We start from the raw sequence: 20,445 nt of genomic DNA on the forward strand, positions 1-20,445 counted from the left end.
TATTTTATTAAATTGATTATTTTGCCTTGAAATTAAGCAATGGTATCTTCAATTCTCCTTATTTGGAATAAGATTCAAAATTCAAAGTCAAATGTGTTATAATTGAAAAGTCAATGACAAAAGTGACACAATCCTCAAACTAAAGTGACCGTTAGTGTAATTTGCCAAAAAAAATTAAAAATTAAAAATGTGTGTCACAAGATATACATGTATAAAACTACTGGTCTATGTGCCGTTTTGGGAAGAAGCCGAAAACGCAGTGTTTGGCAACAACAACAAAAACGCAGCACCATGCAAAAAGCAAAACCCACCATTTGGGAAAATCCCAAAGTGCAGCTTCTTCATTTACCAAACTACCCTCTGAAAAAATTATTATTAATTAATTCAAAATAGTGTTGACATGCCAAAGGGCAAAATTGTAAATCTAATTAAAAAGTAAGGATATTTTAGTCATTTTAGAGTGATGTGACACTTTTACAAAATATTAAATCAAAAATCAAAAAAGTCAACTTTTTATCAACTTTCCAAATCACTTTAAAAAAAGCCAAAAAACTTGGTAAAAATCCAAAAGCGAGCTTTTTACCAACTTCCCAAAACACCCCAATCAATTTATTTCTCTCTCTCTCTTTAAATTACATCTAATTTGAGATTTAAAAGAAGAATAGATATAAAATTTACTTATTTGTAATTTAAAAATATTTCAATAGAAAATATGAATGGAATTTTTAGCTATATTTAATTGGACAAACTCTAACATAGAATAAGTTAAAACTAAAAAATATATAAGATTAAATGTATTTTTATTTTATCACAAATATAATCTTTGTAGTTTATTTTTTTTATTTTTTTTATCTTTACTATTAAATTATGATATCTATTTCTTATTGAGAACTTATAATATACAATTAATGACATAATAACTACAAAAAAATAAAAATAAATAAATAATCTAATTAAATAGTTAAAATTTACGAAACCAAACTAAGCTTTAAGTCCCATCAAATGGGGTTGGCTAAATAAATTCTTCTTTTCCACTCGATTTTATCAACGGCCATTTGGTTAGTCAAATTAAGGAGATTTATATCTCTATTTACTACACTCGTCTATATCAATCTAGGTTTGTCCCTTTCCCTAACACTTTCATCTATCGTCACAGTATCAAATCTCTTCACTACTGCCTCTATTGGCTTTTGTTGTATACGACTAAACTATCTTAATCTATCATCTTACTATGTATCTTCTATCAGTCATACTTCTACCTATTCACTAAATAGCTAAAATTTAATTAATTTAAAATTATATTTGATATATTTGATATATTTGAAACAAATTTTATGTTATTATTTAATTTTTAAATTAATTGTTAATTATTTGTTTAAGCTCATGCATAACACGGGGTGACATGGTTGTTACTAGTTAAAAGAAAATATGGAATAATGAATGTGAAATAGAAAAAATAAAAGAAAAAATAGAGGTTTAATTTCATAAAAGTTAAATAACACATAAACAAACAGGTAGATAAATAGATCGATTTTTAGAGATAATATAATTTTGGGTAAATTATAAATACATTCCTTAAAATTTACTTAAAGTATAGAGTATTTCCTGTGATTTGAAAAATTACAAATACCCTATTGTCATAATTTTTTATTTAATAAAATTAATTAAAAAAATAAAATTCATAATTGTTCTCATATGCAATAATAAAATTACTTAAATTATTAATTGAAACATATTTATAATATTATTAAAAATTGTTGATTTACTTGATACTTTATTAATTTTCAGAATCATATGAGTCGATTCGTATTTTAATCAAATTTCAGAAGATGTATTTGTAATTTATTCTATAAATTTTAAAATTATGTTATTCTTTTAAATTCGGAAGAATAAAATCTAAGGTTATTGGCCCCGTTTGGTGTAGCTGTTAAAATAACTTATAGATTATACCTTAACAGATTATAAATTATGACTTTAATCAGAAGTTGTCAATCTGTTTGGTGTAACTGTTAGATTATAGATTTAAGTTGCTGAGTAGTGTTTGTTAAATAAGCTGTGAAATAGGCTTTTCAATTAATTTTTAATTTTTGTTTGTCTACATTTCTCATAAAAAATAATAATAATAATTTATAGTCCATTTGAGTCTTTTTCTATTTTTAAAAAAAAAAAAAAAAAAAAATTTAAGAGTATAACCATAAATTAAAATGTCCACAGCAGAAGCTGATAATCAGAAGCAAGGGGTGGGCAGCTTCTCAGAATCAACTTTTTTGAGTTAAAATAAGCTGTTAGAATCAGAAGCTATTTGAAATAAGTTTAACCAAACAGTCCAAAATAACTTTTTCAAAGCTAAAAGCCATAAGTTGGCTCTGAAAAGCTGAAACAAACACCCCCTTTGTCCCAAAACTTTTGAAACGAATTTAAAACCAAGATTTTGATGGGATGGGCCACCGGCCCACCGAGCGCTGCCGTATCGATCAGGTCCATACATGGTCCAAGAAGGCCGAATCGACAGTACATTGTTGACTCAGCAAGCAGAGAAGTTATTGGCTGGTGTAGCGAGCGACACCACGTGATGCTCTATGGTCATATTTGATTTACAAGACTAATAGTAAGATATTAATAATTATATCAAATTAGTGTGGTATTTATTATTTAATTAGATTAATAGGATAAATTATCTATTGAATTAATAATCTCACCTCAAACTCATCACTAATAATCCTACAAATATGAGGGGATATGATGATTTGTGATTAGTTAGACATAGGGGTTGTTTGGGGTGTCTCAAATAAGTGCATTTTTTATTTTTTAGACTAAAAAGTTGAGAAAAAAAATATGAACTTTTTGTTAACTTTTTGACTTTTTATGAAAAAAATATGTATTAAAAATTTGTATAAATAAGTGTGTAGGAGAAGTTAGTGAAGTAGGGCGTGCAGGTTTGGCAATTCAGTTGGCTGGTTAGGAGATGAGAAAAGATTGCCTCGTTTTCGGGCTTTAATTGGACGGTGTTGTTCGGCTTGTGAGTAGGGTTGTGCAAAATACCGCCAAAACCGTCGAAACCGTCAAAACCGTACCGAACCGTACCGCCAAGGCAAATTCGTTATTATTTTCCAATCAAACCGCCGGTTTTGGGTAAGAAAAATGACAAATTCTAGTGACACTTTTATCAATTCACCGGTTTCTATTTTTTTTCAAAACCGCACCGACCCGCACCGCTATTAAATCATATTTTATAAGATTCTAAAAATTATTTTTTACTTAAGTGTGCTTGTTGTTCTAAACCTTAGAATATAGTGTTACAGTACTGCTTGAGGGGAATTCAAGATGTCAATAATCCAAAATAAATTTGGATTCCAATTCACTTTTCAATATGCTTAACATCACGGTATCTCTCGTTTTTTTTTATTCTTTGATTTAAGTTTTGTAATTTGAATTATATTTTTTATAAACCGCCAATCCGCCCGAACTACCAAGGCAAATCCGCCATTATTTGCCAACCGAACCGTCGGTTTTTGATAAGAAAAATGGCAAATCCTAGTGACACTTTTATTAATCCGCCACCCGCCATGCGGTTTCTATTTTTCTCTCAAACCGCACCGACCCGCACCACGCATACCCCTACTTGTGGGGCCCACCACGAGTCCCGTTTTTCTAATTGGAACCCTTCAATGTGTAGAACTCATCGAGTACTATATGTTTGTAAAACATCATGTTGATTGGATATCGATAGCTATCTGATTGTGTTAGTTTTTTTGTCAACTGTTAACTATAACACCATATATTTTTTATACAAAAATGAGTTGATCACGTAGTTAGCAATATCCGATAGACGTAATTTTTTACAAACATATAGTACTAGACGAGTTCTACATATTGACGGTTCGGATTATCAAAACGGGACTTATGGTGGCCCCCACGGGCCCAACTTTACTATTAAACTTAGTGAATATACATAGGTAACCTTTTTTTTGCCCTTTCACTGTTTTTACTTTCACGTCAGTACCTAGAGTGGCGTGAAATTGATTTGTATTTTAATATTATGTATATTAATTTTTTTATATTTTTTGGGGTGAATAGTAATAACTTTTAAATTTTTTTGATAACTTTTAACTTTTTTTAAATATCCCAAACCAACCCATAAAATGTTCGTGGTAATCGACAAAATAAGAGGGAACACGTTCAACACGATGATTTGTGATTAGTTAGACATAAAGTCCTGTGATGTTCATGTATCAACCAATAATTTTTTGATAAATTATACTGGCACCCTTGAAGTTTTTGTTTAATATAAATATCTTTTTACATTTGAAAAATTACATCATCTCCCTGAGGTTTATAATCTCATTACAACTTATTCTTGGATTGTTGGTGTCACTTCTTAAAATTTTTTAAATGATCATCCTATTATTTTTCTTATAAATTTTTTTATTCCTATCATTATGACTGCATGCTACAACTTGATATTATTAAATTATATCTGAACATATTCTTATTGAGTGATGATATATAAACATAAATTTTATATAGAATTTTCATACACAATGATATAATTTAATAGTGACATTTCACTTTAAAATAAAACATTCATAAATATGATTTATATTTTTTTGTAGGTATATTTAAAAAATAGAAAAACTTAAAATATTTAAAAAATTTAGAAAAAATAAAAAGTAAATTTTTGTATGAATTAAACTAAAAAAAATGATTATTATTTATTTTAAAATATTATAAATAAAATATTTATATTATTTTTTATATATAAATGTCAAAAATAAATATGTCATTTTAATTTAATAAAAATAAGTGTAATTTTTTAAATATAAAAAAATCTAAGTAATTTACCCATAATTTTTTCAGCAAGTGCACGGTCACGTGACGTACCTTATCTGAAGTGACGGGACACTGTGAGGGCGAGTCGCGAAGTAACAAGAAGCACGAAATATTTGTGAGCGAAAAAGCCCAAGGGTGTCTCTCCACTGTCCCCACATCCTCATTACGACGCCGTCTGCCTCCGCTTTCCCACCATTAACTTCACGAAACTGGGAAAAGAGGGAAAGCCCAAGGCAAAGCTAGAGAGAGAGGATAGAGAGAGGGGGGGCCTCTCGTCTCTGTTATCTCCTTTTATTTGATCATCGATTCGAGATACGAAGCTCCTCCGCTAGGGTTTTGTGGACATGGCGGAGCAGAAGAACAGGTGGAACTGGGAGGTGTCGGGGTTCGAGCCGAGGAAAGACGACGATCGCAAGCCTTCTTCTTCTTCTTCTTCACCTCTTCTCAGGCGCTACTCGATCTCTTCGTCCTCTGTTCTACCACATTCCGAGCTCTCCAAGCACGCCATGGCTTCTAAGCTCCAGAGATTGGTAGATAAAGTTAAAGTACGCTTCTTCTTAATTTTCTTTTCACTATCTTTTCCTTTTACTCGACTGTATTATTGAAATGATAGGTTCTGATATGACTAGTTTTTGGTTGTTTGGTTAAATTTGGATTTGTTAGCATCAACTATTGTAGTTGGGACTGTTATGGAGGTTTTTTGTGGCAATGCCTGTTGATAGTCATGTGAAATGCTTGTGATGGTAGTCAGTGGCAGATTTGAATTGCTACAGGAGTTTGAAAGTTTAGATCTTTGGATTGGTCTCTTACCAGCTCTGTTGTGACTTGAGCAAACTCTATTGAGATATTAGATGTAGATGTTTATGGTGCTTTTACTAGGTGGGGACTGTGGTAAGTAAAAAGGGACTGGAAAGTAAGATGGGTAATCATTGGGATGGCTTGAAATTCAAATTGTTGTGCGTGTGTGCAGGCAAAGTTTTTGTAGAACATCCATCATTATTGTTCGTAATTATTACTGGACAATAGCAGATAGTTGGGTTTAGTGGAAACAAACTTATATGCCTACTTATTTTTTTGTTTTTATGGGAATCTATCCAAAAAGATTTAAGTGAAGATCATTGCCTGTACATCTCTACATGGCAACAGTTACAAGTTGAAATATATGCAAGTCTACATATATACATACATACTATAATGCACAGACATGGACATGCAGAGACAAGTTTAGTAAATATAATTTTATTTATTTATTATACATCTAAAATTTTAAAATTGGTTCCTATAAAATTACAATAATAATAAAATTAATAAACACATTACCTAATTTTTTTTAATAAAAATTGATTTTTTTTCAAATAAAAATAATTTGTTTTATAAATTTTAGGTTCAACAAAAACATAGATATCAAAAAAAAGAAAAAAAGAAAAAAAGAGAAAAGGAAGGAAAAGAGACGACATAAGAAAAAAAAGGGAGGGGAGAGACAAAAAAAAAAGGAAAAAGAAAAAATGAAAGAGGGAGAGAAAAAAAGTAAAGAAAAATGAAAGAGGGGAGAGAGACAGAAAATGGAGAAATGAAATTAGAAGAGGGAGGAGGAGGGGGAGAAGAAAACAAAGAGAAGAAGAAGACAAAAGACGAAGAGAAAAACTGGAAAAATTCCCCAAAAAATAAGAAGGGGACACGTAAGGAAGAGTGTCAGACACGTGTCCACAGTGTGTCTGACGCGTGTTCGTGTTCGACATGTGTCTGACACTCGTACGCAGGCCTTAGGGAGGTATCCGTACTTCATAGCATACATATATATACATATGCATGTAACATAGGCCCGTACGTGCGTGCAGAGAGAGAGAGAGAGAGAGAGAGAGAGAGTAGGAATTGAGATTTGTATTTTGCCAAACCTTCATTTGATTGGATGTGCCATCCATTATTGTTATGCGCAATTTGCAAAATTAAGTTTATTGAACATGGCTAACTATCTGATCTTACTCACATTTCTCTAAATGAATATGAAAAGTATAGCTCTAACAAGTTGTTGACTTGTGAAAAGCATGGGGAGCCAAAATATGTTTTATAGACAATAATAGATGAACAAAAATATTTTCTAGGCAAAATGTTGTAGAAAAATTTATATAACCACAATGGAGAAGAATGTAGACTCTACCTTTATTTAATTAATCACTCTATACGCCTTATCTTTTTTATGGCATCTGAATTTCAACTAAAATTGGATCACAACATGATATCATGTTTTCTTCTAGCTCTTGGAGTTAATATATTACCATCTTTTCCAACCACAAACGAGCCCTAAAAACCAAAGTAGCTTATGATGCAAACAACATGCACTTTACAAACATGTGATCCATTTTGTTTATCCATATTGAATTGTAGTATATGCATACATCAACATATTTATATACATTTATTAGTATGAGCAAAAAAGCATAAAAGGAAATATGGGGAATTTTTGTTACCCATCAAAGTTGAATATGAAATTGTATCTAATTTCTCTAGACCCCCCCCCCCCCCCCCCAAAAAAAAAAAAAAAAAAAAACCCATTGCCAAGCTTTTTTACTTGGAACGCTGATCGTTCTGGTACGAAGAACGGGAACAAGAACATGAACATGGTATGCTATATGATCTGAATTGTGGTGTGATGGGGGTAAACTTGTATAAACCCCATTATTAAACATGAAGTACTTCTAAACGTGAGAACACATTTATAACTATTATTTTTCAAATTAATTATGTGAAAAAATGCATTTCAAATTAATTTTGTTTTATTTCTTTATAAAAAAATGTTAAGAAAATAAATAGGAAAAATTTTATAGATTGCTTTGGATCTAAATTTACTATTGTGGAATGAAGGTCTAGTTGTTGTAGAATGTGCATTCCAAAATCACTAGGGTATTATTAGCGTTTCTAAGTGACCTAGGATGGGTGTCTGATTGGAAAACATAAAAAGGAAAAATAAACATTTGAACTTGAGAAATAGAAACAATATGATAGGATAATGAAGAATTTAATAATTTTCTATGTTTTATTATTAATTTATTCTTGGGTATTGAATGATCAAAACCTATTAAACCTGGCGAGGAAAGTGAAAAAAGCAAACGAGGTGGCCTACGGTCTAAGCCATTGGATTGGTGAGAGAATTGATTAAAGAAAGCAGTCTTAAGAAGATTAAATGGGAGAATTAAGCAATGATGGCATGCGCTAAGTTTGAATATGGTATTTATTTGAAAATAAGCTAGGAGGAGTTGTGGACCATGCCATTAATATTTTGTCCATTTTCAAATGGTTTGCCTCTTAATTTTAGCGAAAGATTGTTGTAAATGAGTATTCAATATATTTCCGAACTTATCAAGTATCAAAATTAATTGTGGATTTGTTGAAAAAAATGTTATAATATGTAGCTATTTCATTGGTGCAACTTGATATTTAAACAATGGACTCAAGTTGCTTGACAAAAGATGGGTTTTATGAAATGTTGTCTAGGTGTGTAAAAATAAGTCTTACATGAATAACAATTCTTTTAGGTGTAATTTAGTTATTTCTTACACACTTGCATATATTTTTTCTGGTTACTTTTGTCCTTTTGCTGATATGCATATCAGTCTAGCTGAAATGTGATGGTTGGGGAATTATATACTGTTGCTACATGTGTCCACCTTCCATGTGTCTCAACCATTACATTGCTATATTATCACATTCTCCATATAATTTGATTCCACTTGCCAGCCTTGTGAGGTCACACCTGGATTGACCAAACATCGCTACGTGTGTTGGCCAAGGCACATGCTCGGTTCTCTCATACTTGAGGTAGTTCTCCACCCGAGCGTGCCTATCTCCACATGTAACATGTGCTCGACTCTCAGTGCGATCTCGGCTGAGTGGTTCTTCACCCAAGTGAACATTTACTATGAGTATGGTGTGCTTAATGACCACTTTGTTCTTCTTACAACAATGAAACATATTAGAGTAAGATGTCAAGGACAATGTGGAAGCTAGATACAGTCTGTGTGACAAGATACCCATGTATGGCAGAAGGACTCTGAATATAGCAGATTCTGTTTATTACTTATTAAGCCTTGTACCTTTTGAAGACAGTTAAGACTCTAATTTATCAACAACAAAAAAAAAAAGGACAGTTAAGACTCTAAAGCTACAAGTTTATCTCAAAAATATTTTCAATATCTTAGGCATAGTGGCTTCCTATGTGAAGTTATTTTATATGCTATCAATAGTATTTTGTGCAACCTATTGGTTATTTTGCTTATGGTAGGTTTTTTAATTTTATAGTAATTTTTTGTTTTTCAATTGTATTAACGTTTTTGGATAGCTTGCTAGAGAAGATTACTTGGAGTTGAGACAAGAAGCAAGTGATCTCCAGGAGTATTCAAATGCAAAGCTTGATCGAGTTACGCGGTATTTGGGTGTTCTTGCTGATAAGACTCGTAAGTTAGGTAAGAAATGAGTTTGGTCGGATGGTCGAAATGAAAGACATTAGAAAGATATTATTCCATCATTTACTGCTTTAATTCTTATATATGTTATCACCTATGATGTTTCAAACCAGCCACTTTCCTCTTTGCAACTTAAAGAATAAGAAGTATGCAATATCGATAATCAATCTTTTGTGAGCTTTTGTATTTAATTGTGTTCAATCACAAATTTGGGGAACCCAAGCAAAAAAAAAAAATTCTCCATTTCATCTGCAGTTTTATAAGGTGTTTGTTTCTAGTCTTTTTCTTAGTAATCTGTTGAAAGTAGTTTGCATTTGGACTGTAATTATGGTTCTATTTATGCTCCCCATTTAAAAAAAAAAAAAATATTTTTGGTTTATTTATGCTCCCCGTTTTGTGGGCAACCTTAACATGACTTCAATTTGTGAAGCTTTGAAAGGCCTCACTACCTTCTCTGGAATATAACAATCTTTGTCTTAAATGGAATAGTGTTGCTTGATTATGTTGAAACTATTTTATTTTAGCAATGCATAATATCATCTACTTTCAGATCAGGCTGCCTTTGAAACTGAAGCTAGAATTTCTCCACTGATAAATGAGAAGAAAAGGTTGTTCAATGACTTACTGATTGCCAAAGGTACTCATGATTTCTGTAAGTTTTACCCTTTTCAAGATATTCTTTTTATTTCTCTCTTTAATATACACAGAAACCTGCACACACAAATTGAAGAATAAAGAAACTTAGGGCTTGTTTGGTTTGTATTTGATAAACATGTTTTGAGATAAAAAGTACGAAAATTTGTTTGGTTTGGTTTTTTTTCAAAAGATGTTTTGAAAAATTATTTTGAGAGAGAGTTTTGAAAAAAGTGATTGATTTGATGTGTATGAGAGAGAGATTTGTTTGGAAAACTTGTAAACCAAACAAGTTTTGAAAAAAAAAATTAGAAAAATTTGTTTGATTTGATTACTTTTGAAAACTTATTTGTAGAGAATTTTCCTAAAATTTTTTGAGAAACACAAACCAAACAAGGCCTTATTCTTTACCTTTTGCCCCTCCAAAAATTTCAACAATGCATCCATAAACGCAGGTCAGTTTTTGTTTGTGTATCAAAATTGGATTGGCAATTTTAAAAATTTATTTTTTTGATAATTCCAGGAAACATAAAGGTGTTTTGTCGTACAAGACCAATATTTGAGGATGAAGGCCCTTCTGTTGTTGAATTTCCCGATGATTGTACCATTCGCATCCCTACTGGTGTTGATGATGTTGCCAACCCAAAAAAGGATTTTGAATTTGACAGGGTTTATGGGCCTCATGTTGGACAAGGTGCCATGAAGTTTGCTTGGTCTATATCATTTTTTTAAAACTTACATTGTCTTTAATTTTAGTCGTGTGGAAGTATGCTATCTAACTTACATTTACATTTTGTATGTACAGCTGAACTTTTCAGTGATGTTCAGCCCTTTGTGCAGTCAGCTTTGGATGGATATAATGTTTCTGTATTTGCTTATGGGCAAACCGAATCAGGAAAGACGCACACTATGGTCTCTTTCGACCTCCATCTCTTTTATTATATATATATTTATAATAATTATAGATTATGCTTGCATTTTTATTACTTTAGAGAGCTACATATACATCAGATCTTACACATTCAATTTGAGGACTGCTCTACTTTTAAGATTCATATCTTCAATATATTATAATAGGCTGTCTAATGGGGCAAGGTAGTTTTGTTGAATTTTAAGATATGCTCAATGCTTTGGGTAACTGTTTGATTTATTCATTAATATGCTAATTCTATGTGCTCCCACCTTTTGCAGGTAGGATCTAGCCATGATCGTGGCTTATATGCCCGAAGTTTTGAGGAGCTATTTGATTTGTCCAACTCGGACACAACCTCTATTTCTCGATTTAATTTTTCTGTTACAGTCTTCGAAATCTACAATGAGCAGGTTCCGTTACTACATCTTAGTATTGTGCATACCTTTCTTCCATTGCTCTCATAATTTCGTTACGTTCTGTAATTTCTATTTAGTTTGGCTTTTGTTTTCTTCTGCTAAACATTATTACCATTACCTAATGCTTGTGCTCCTCAATATTTTTCTAGATAAGGGATTTGCTTTCAGAATCAAGGAACATCCTACCGAAGATCAGGATGGGGTCACTGGATTCATTCATAGAGCTGGCACAGGAAAAAGTTGATAATCCATTGGATTTCTCAAAAGTCTTGAAAGTGGCATTTCAGAATCGGGGAACTGATTTATTGAAGTTCAACTTCTCTCATCTGTATGTTCTGTATTCTGTACCTCACATAATCTGTCTATGGCTTTGCTGTTCCATACATTCTGATTTGTTTTTTTGTCAATTTTATTATTGCCATCCTTCCTGCGTAATAGATGTTTGGGAAATATGGGTGAGGCTTATTCCCTCTAGAAGATGAAGAAGTTCATCACTAGATAAGACCATCATTTTATTATTATTATTTTTTAAAATTTCTATAATGCCAGGACCAGGTTTCCTGTAGCTACAAATACAATCCTAATTTGTCTCATTGTTGGAATATTCACTACTTATCCTCATAGACACTCATATAACTTTAGTATGATTTGGTTTCTCGAAAGCAATCCACTCATTTATGTTAAACTAAACATTGAACTTACATAAAAAAATTGCTGGAAATTATCATGATTTAGTGAGTTTTAGTAGCCAAAATATGTTTCAAAATCATCCTTAAAAGGTTTTCATTCATTCCAAGAGTTTGATTCTTGACATATCATAATATGGCTGAACTTGTGTAGTTAAATTTGAGTTACAAATAGATTTATGTTCTGATTGGTGCCCATTAGGTCATGGGCTATGGTGGAGATACAAGAGTCTGAATGATATTTGTTCATGATCGTATTTTTCTATAAAATTAGCCCAAATTTTTGAGTTTAACTTTGGTTAGATGCCTCATTCCTCCCCGTTGAGTTCTTTCCAAAAGTTCCAAATTAAAATGCACAAACATGGACATAGGACACGTGATTTCAAAAAAATTGAGACATGGATACGGTGGGACATGGCAATAAATATAATTTTAAATATATTTTTGTTTATTTTTTATGGATTATATATTAATTACTTAAATCTAACCAAAAATAATAAACATTCAACGTCCAACATCCATAAAAAACACTAAAAAAGAGGGGGGAAATAACTAGTTGGCGTGTCCTTGCCGTGTCCTCTGAAAAAATTAATTAAATAAACCCTGCTGTGTTGTCGTGTTTGACACTGCTACAATACCCGTTTTGAAATGTCGTTGCTTCATAGGTTCCAATAGCCACTAGCATTTTTGCCTTGTCAACATTTAAAAATCAGTACCTTTTCATTCTTCAAGTCCTATTTGTTTATCTACTGTGTGGCAAGTCAGCTTCATTAATGAGTTTAACTATGCAATCTGCATGTCTTCCAGTTCACCAAGGTGATCAGTTAACTTTTTACTATTGATTCCCATTTCTATTAGTAACTGTGTACGACAAGGGTGGTAATGAGCTTCTATAATGTATATTGCAAGGGTGGAGTATACTCTTAGTAACAGACCTCAAAATAGAAAAAGCTATGTCGATGACCTTTGGGAATAACAATTAGTTTACAAGGTTTGTAGAAACTAGTAGTCCCTACTCGTACCAATGAGCAATTAATATAATGAATTAACAGTTGCTGATTTATTCTTTATCATCAAAACGTAAACCAATTATAAATTTATAAATCTGCCGTATGATTATAACATAGAGAAACTGGTATATAAGATTCCAGAATCGTCCTTTTGATTGGAAAGTATATCATAAGTCATAACAAGGTCGAGGGAGGTTTAGATTTAGCAGCATCTGCTCTGGACAAAGCTCCTCTCTGTCAAGATGGCTTTAAAGACTTCCTTTCCAAACAGTTTTTGGTCCTCAATAATCTCCAACAAGTATGGGTTACAGTATAATTGTTGGAATCCTCATCCTATTTGCAGGGAGACTCACCGAGTCTGCAAATTTGTTTGTTACACATCTGTCTTCTTTCCCCATGCCATATTTTGTTTGACTCAGGCATTAGGTTAATATTGGTGGATTCTCCAGATTGGTATCACTTCTTTTTCTACTCAATTTACTTTGCTTTGTGCTGTGAAGATTTCCTATTATCTTCACCTCATTGGGAATCACTGATTCAGAAGCAGTGGAGATCTTGTATCTTATGTAGTTATGAAGTTCTCTATGCAATCAATACCCATTTCTAATGGCAGCATGTGGGTACTTTTGGACCCTTTGGCATAATTTTTTTGCAAGTCTCCTTTTCTAGGAAAATAGTGGGGGTTTTCCTTGTAAATTGGTCTGGATATGACTCAGAAGAGAGAGATTCATGGGTTTTTCTGCTAGCATTTGCCTCGTGCAAAAACAGAAAGTGACATGATTGAGCGCATTTTGTTCCATATCCTTGGCACCACTGGATCTCTTTATATATATGTATACACTAAGAAGCACGGACATGAACATAGACTTGGACACGGATGCGGACACAGGACATGGTGATTTAAAATGAAAGAAAAGGGACATAGACATGGTAATAAATATTTTTATTTGCTATGTAGGTTAATATTACATCTACAAACGAATTAACAAAAACTAATGCTAATCCGATATTTAAAAAAAAAAAATACCACTTTTAAATTAACACTTACTGTTTATACCTTTTTTATAGATGATCTATCAAGTATTTTAATCTAAGAAAAAAGTAATAAACATTCAACATCCATCAAAAGTACTAAAGCAAAGGGGGAAAAATACTAGTTGGTGTGTCCCCGATGTGTCCGTAGAGTGTCCCTAACGTGTCCCCACTGTGTCCTTGATGTGTCCTCTAAAAACAAATTAAATTAAATAAAGGGACACACCATGTGGCATGTACCATATGTGTCCCCGTGTTCGACACTCCTACGACACTTGTTTTGAGGTGTCGGTGCTTCGTAGTATATATATACACATACATATTTGCATTCCTTTTTTGAGTTTCAGGATATCATAAAGAAAGCTGCAGAAGAAATATTCTCTCTTAGCTACCATTTAGTTGATACCTTGTATTGAAATATCTCTAAGGTGTTGAAGAGGACAAGTTTACGATTTACGTGTCTTTCTAGATATTCCTTCTAGGCTACCATTTATGTGACTCTCTACTGGAGTCTTGCAGTTTCAGCCTGAATGACACATCTGTTGTTGGATTGCCACTTCAGCTTCATCTCCCTCCTCTTCTTTCCCTTCTGATTTTTGGAATTTTCCACCTAGAATTGTAGGTAAATATCAATCTAGATGGAGATTGGAGGTTCTTTGAGGTACCATCGGACCACAATGGGTCTTTTTGGTGTAGTTTATTGTAAGTTAAAAGTTGGTAATCACAAAGCAAAATCCAAATGCATCACTTCCCCAACTTAATCGACTTTTTTTTTCCAGCTTATTTAAGCAATTTTTGCCTAATAAGCTATAAGTAGATGTTATACCAAATAGTTTGGAAATAAAATAAGGTATAAGCAACTCATATAAGCTGCACCAAACAGCTGCAATGGGAATATTGATGTTTTGCATTTTATACCTGCTGGCAGTTCTCATGCTTGTGTTCTGGAAAGTGACTCCACCAATGCGATTCATAGGATTAATAGCACTTTCATTGGTTCTTGAATGTATTCCTACTTGATTATAGTTTTCAGACCTTGTGAAGGATGAGAACATTCTTGTTTTTTGGGAGCTTAGGACATCTGATATGGAAACCAACCTCTGTTCTTAAAGAAGAGGTTTTGTTATGGTTTAATGTGTTGATTGTTGGCATGTAGTGTGCCTGTGTAATATTGGACTTGAAGGGTTTGGCTTTCATCTGCCCTTTTAGAGCTAATTACAGTGGCCATTTCATACTTGTTGCTTTGAAGGTAATACCAGATGTTAAAATCCACCTACTCTCCACCTACTTCACCCACTTAAACCTACTCCACTAAACCTAACCCACTACACCACTACTACTCTCCACCTACTTCACCCACTTAAACCTACTCCACTAAACCTAACCCACTACACCACTACCACCTCACCTACTCCACTAAACCTAACCCACTACACCACTACCACCTCCACTTCACCTACTCCTTACCTACTACACACTCACCCTCTTCTATATATAGGAATCATGAATCATTGTAATAGATATCAATTACAAACATCAATCAATAATACAATTCTCTTTTTCTCTTTATACACTAAATTTCTACATGGTATCAGAGCAAGGTTAAGCACTTAGTATTTTTCGCTTCACCGGCGGGCGGCAACCTCGCCTTGGCCGTCCGCCGGACCTCAACCTAATCTGCTAAAATTTTTCTACACATACCTTGAAATTTCCTTTCTGAGTGCACTACTGTTCAGTCGCCGGAGACCACCACCGCTTGCACGTCGATGTCCCTTTGCCAAAGCTCCGTCGCGACACCGGCCTTCCTTGCGTCTGGTTTCAATCCCCTGCTATTCCAAGCCACAAAATAGGGCACGACTTTTGAGGGCTCGATATCTATATCCATGTATATCTTTTGGGCAGTCTATATACACACTCATACAGTGTCTTCTACACCGGTAACATGGTACAAGGGCCCAACCCTTCTTGATGCCCTCGACATGATTACAGAGCCCAAGAGGCCATCAGACAAGCCTCTTCGTCTCCCACTTCAGGATGTCTACAAGATTGGCGGTATTGGTAATTTGGCCCACTTTTTTGATCAACACCAGCATATAGTTTCAAAGAGATAACTATATTATATAATTTTTTCTATTTTAAAATATTTTTCCACCGTCCAAACCTTTTTTTTTTTATCTTATATATATAAAAAATTGGATGGAACTCACGTGGGTGCTACTTTTTCTTTTTCTTCTTTCCACAGCGCAACTTTTCCTTGAACCTCAATTTTTTATTATTAAAAATAAAAAAATAAAAAAAAAAATAAAAAATAAAAAAAATTCATTCCATCTAATTTTTCTGCTCAGTCTTGTACCTTCAAGCCATTCGGATTTGCACAATACACTCATTTTATTTCTATCGGGATTTCGCCCTGATCACAATTTTACACCAAAAAAAAAAAAAAAAAAAAAAAAAAAACAACAACAACAACAACAACAACAACAAACCCAAACAACCACATCCACAGGCGGGATTTTTCTTCTCTACTCTGCCGCCGGTCTCTTCTTCTTGCCTCCGTCCTGAGCGGCCCTTGCCGGTGCTGCCTCCGTGTTTTTCACGCCGCCCAGCACGTTCACTCCCCCATACTCCTCCACTGCAGCATATGGCGGACCTCCAAATCGGAACATCACGGTGGCCTTTCGCTTCAGCTCCTTATTTTCCGCCTTTAGCACACTTATCTCTGCTCGCGCATCCTTATACATGCGCTGGAGCAGAGCCAGTTGGGCGTTTAACTGTTGCACCTCATTTGTCCTACTCTGCAGCCGGTGCGACAAGTTTGTGACCGCAGTCATGGTTTCCACACATGACTTCAATGTATACTGATTGGCCTCAATATCCGTTTGCACTGCCATTTTTTGCTCCACCGACCGCATCGGAAAGTTCAACGGAGCAAAACCAGAGGTGTTTGGTTGAGGTTCACGGGCCACCGCACCTATTATCTCTCCTGTTGACTCATTGAGGTCGGGAAAGAGAGTGAGCAGACCACGGGAAGATGAGGCCATGTTCTGGGTAGCTGAACGGGAAGAAGAGGCCATGTTTTTTGGGTTGCTGAGTGTTTCCGAGAAGGGTTGGATACAGAGTATTTACAGATTGTTTCAGAATGACAAGTTCAGAGGTTTCAGTCTGGTTTGGTTTCCTCCGCCTCCGCATTGGTTTATATTGACACTGACGACGCGGCCGACACGCCGCTCTGTCGCTCACGTGCCTCGCCGCGTCTCCGGCTCACCTTTTGATGGCTCGACGCTTTCTGTCGGGCACGACTTTTGATGAAGTGGGCGCGCCTTTTGAGGGCGCAACTTTTGATAGCACGCCTTTTTATGGATTGGGCACGCATTTTGATGGCACGCCTTTTTATGGATTGGGCACGCATTTTGATGGCACGTCTTTTCATGGATTGGGCACGCCTTTTGAGGGTGCGACTTTTTAAGGGTCCGACAAGACTCTGTAAACTGTCCCGACATTGATTCCGGTTAGCTCCTTCATGGGTCCGACAAGACTCTGTAAACTGTCCCGACATTGATTCCGGTTAGCTCCTTCATGGGTCCGACAAGACTCTGTAAACTGTCCCTACATTGATTCCGGTTAGCTCCTTTATGGGTCCGACAAGACTCTGTAAACTGTCCCGACATTGATTCCGGTTAGTTTCTACAAGGGTCCAGCAAGACTCCGTAAACTGTCTTCTACAACGGTCCGACATGACCCCATAAACTGTCTTCTACATCGGTCCGACACGAGCCAGTGTCTTCTACATCGGTCTTCTACAACGGTCTGACACGACCATACAGTGTCTCCTATCCTCTTTTATTTTTTATGTATTTTCTTGTTTTGTTACTCTCTCCAAACTCAAGTTGGTTAGTTCCTATCCTCCTTGAGTTTGCGGGGGCTGTTAAAATCCACCTACTCTCCACCTACTTCACCCACTTAAACCTACTCCACTAAACCTAACCCACTACACCACTACTACTCTCCACCTACTTCACCCACTTAAACCTACTCCACTAAACCTAACCCACTACACCACTACCACCTCACCTACTCCACTAAACCTAACCCACTACACCACTACCACCTCCACTTCACCTACTCCTTACCTACTACACACTCACCCTCTTCTATATATAGGAATCATGAATCATTGTAATAGATATCAATTACAAACATCAATCAATAATCCTACTCCACTAAACCTAACCCACTACACCACTACTACTCTCCACCTACTTCACCCACTTAAACCTACTCCACTAAACCTAACCCACTACACCACTACCACCTCACCTACTCCACTAAACCTAACCCACTACACCACTACCACCTCCACTTCACCTACTCCTTACCTACTACACACTCACCCTCTTCTATATATAGGAATCATGAATCATTGTAATAGATATCAATTACAAACATCAATCAATAATACAATTCTCTTTTTCTCTTTATACACTAAATTTCTACACAGATGTATAATTTGTTTATTTTTGTTAGCATGTTTATGCATTTATAGATATCTTGAGTGTTTGCCACTATCATACATATCATTTTGTAGTAACATTTTTTGTAAGTTTTTTTGATGATGCGTAGTTTTTATCTTGGCTCTCCTCTTCTCAGGATCGTCTCAATTCATATATACTATAACAATCTGATCAGTGGAGAAAATTTATATAGCAAACTTTCTTTAGTTGACCTGGCTGGAAGTGCAAATTTGAATCTGGAAGATGATGGTGGGGAGCGTGCTACGGACTTGCTGCATGTCATGAAATCACTTTCAGCGTACGTTGTGCATTCATCAACTTTATTAATCTACCAATATTATCTGTATAGAGCACTTAACCTCTCTGCTTGTTGATGAAGTAGAGTTGATCTCTTTTAAGTATTATGGAAAACTGGTGACAAGTTAATAATTTATTAACTCAACTTAAAACCTTACCTGCCACTGTACTAGTTTCTTTTGTTTGGAGTGCATTGGTGGGACAAGCATCAGGTGATGGCATTTTGGTTTTCATTTTACTAAATAGTTTGCTCTTTCCATTCATTGCTGTGCAAACTAGATTCCCTATAGTTTTCTTGGGGAATAAGTTACCACTTAGTTGCACTTTGAGCCCTAAGATTTACTACTAAGAACTGCTTATTTTTTGTTTCATGAGAGTGTTTGTGGGTATGGAGGCTATATTTGATTCATTTCTTTCCTACATTCATAGCTTCAAATATTTTGGCTAGCAGGACTAATGTTTTCCTAATTCATCCTGCACAATGTTTTGACTGCTTATGTGTTATATGTAGGTTGGGAGATGTTTTAAGTTCGTTGACATCCAAGAAGGACGCTGTTCCTTACGAAAATTCAATGCTAACAAAAGTACTTGTGGACTCACTAGGTACTCAGTTCTGCTCTCTATTTGGTTGACATAATAATGCCATTTCACGAGTTATTGATTTGTTACAGGGTTGATGCTCTTTTTTTTTTCTTTCTTTCTTTCTTTGAAGATGCTAACTAAACAGTTTATTTTTATGTATTCTTATTTCTGTAGGTGGAAGCTCGAAAACTTTGATGATTGTCAATGTGTGTCCCAATCTTTCAAATTTGTCTGAGACATTGTCATCTCTCAATTTTTCTGCCAGAGCACGGAATGCTGTACTAAGCCTTGGAAATAGAGATACAATTAAGAAATGGAGAGATGTTGTAAGTTTTGCTGAATTCATTCGATCCTCTTGATTTTTCTCTACATAGTAAACTGATGGGGGATGCCGAGCAATAGGTCAACCTTTTGCTTCTGACTGTAGGTTTTACTTTGTTTAATTTCTGTCTCCAGTCACATACAAATTTAAGCCAGTACTTTGTTGGGCTTGACATGGAGCCTGCCTGGGTGTCATCATAGTTGGCCATCTAGTTGAAGGCTATGTTACATGGACTCTTCAAAATAAATTAAATATCCATGTTAGACACCTGACCCTTGGACAAGGGTGTGGGATGTGTCCGATACTTTCCATCGGACATTTCTTATATATTTGTATTTAACACTACCTTTATATTGTTGTATAATTGCTATAAAATAAATAAAATGTCCTTTTGATATTGTATGTTACATTATATATAACATTATTTTATGTCACATAAATATAAAAATATAGGCTCCGTTTGGTGGAGCTTTCAAAATATAATTCCACTCACTTTTGAGTGTGATGTTCAGTATTTTCAAAAATTAATTCCACACTCACTTTTGAAAACTCTTTGTAAGGCGGGAAAATTTGGACTAACTGGTCGTTCCTCGGACGTCCGGCCGGTTGACCGGAGTAGTGCTATTTTTTTTATTATTATATATTTTTTTTACAATGGGCACCTGGTATTTTTTATATTTTAAATAAAAAAAATTCTGAATTTAATTTTTTTTTATGAGTTTTGAATAGAATTTTGAGTTGTTTGTTTGGTTA

At 34.5% G+C, this 20,445-nt stretch overlaps 1 protein-coding gene across 4 annotated transcripts in view; it reads left to right on the forward strand.

The window, feature by feature from the left end:
• Nucleotides 1-4,912: 4,912 nt before the first annotated feature.
• Nucleotides 4,913-20,445, forward strand: part of LOC114301849 (kinesin-like protein KIN-14B) — a 55,445-nt gene continuing 39,912 nt past the window's right edge. For 2 of the 4 annotated variants that reach the window (XM_028246812.2, XM_028246816.2), the window contains exons 1-10: nucleotides 4,913-5,375; nucleotides 9,167-9,290; nucleotides 9,841-9,927; nucleotides 10,447-10,617; nucleotides 10,729-10,835; nucleotides 11,115-11,246; nucleotides 11,402-11,580; nucleotides 18,601-18,789; nucleotides 19,300-19,391; nucleotides 19,545-19,696. In XM_028246812.2, the coding sequence (XP_028102613.1) occupies nucleotides 5,175-5,375; nucleotides 9,167-9,290; nucleotides 9,841-9,927; nucleotides 10,447-10,617; nucleotides 10,729-10,835; nucleotides 11,115-11,246; nucleotides 11,402-11,580; nucleotides 18,601-18,789; nucleotides 19,300-19,391; nucleotides 19,545-19,696 (1,434 nt within the window). In that variant the 5' untranslated portion in view covers nucleotides 4,913-5,174. Of the gene's footprint in view, nucleotides 5,376-9,166; nucleotides 9,291-9,840; nucleotides 9,943-10,446; nucleotides 10,618-10,728; nucleotides 10,836-11,114; nucleotides 11,247-11,401; nucleotides 11,581-18,600; nucleotides 18,790-19,299; nucleotides 19,392-19,544; nucleotides 19,697-20,445 lie in introns of all 4 variants that reach the window. The other 2 variants (XM_028246814.2, XM_082888422.1) reach the window with 2 other exon arrangements.

Source organism: Camellia sinensis, chromosome 1 (genome assembly GCF_055761805.1).
Source record: "Camellia sinensis isolate YWXY chromosome 1, ASM5576180v1, whole genome shotgun sequence".
Taxonomy (NCBI): domain Eukaryota; kingdom Viridiplantae; phylum Streptophyta; class Magnoliopsida; order Ericales; family Theaceae; genus Camellia; species Camellia sinensis.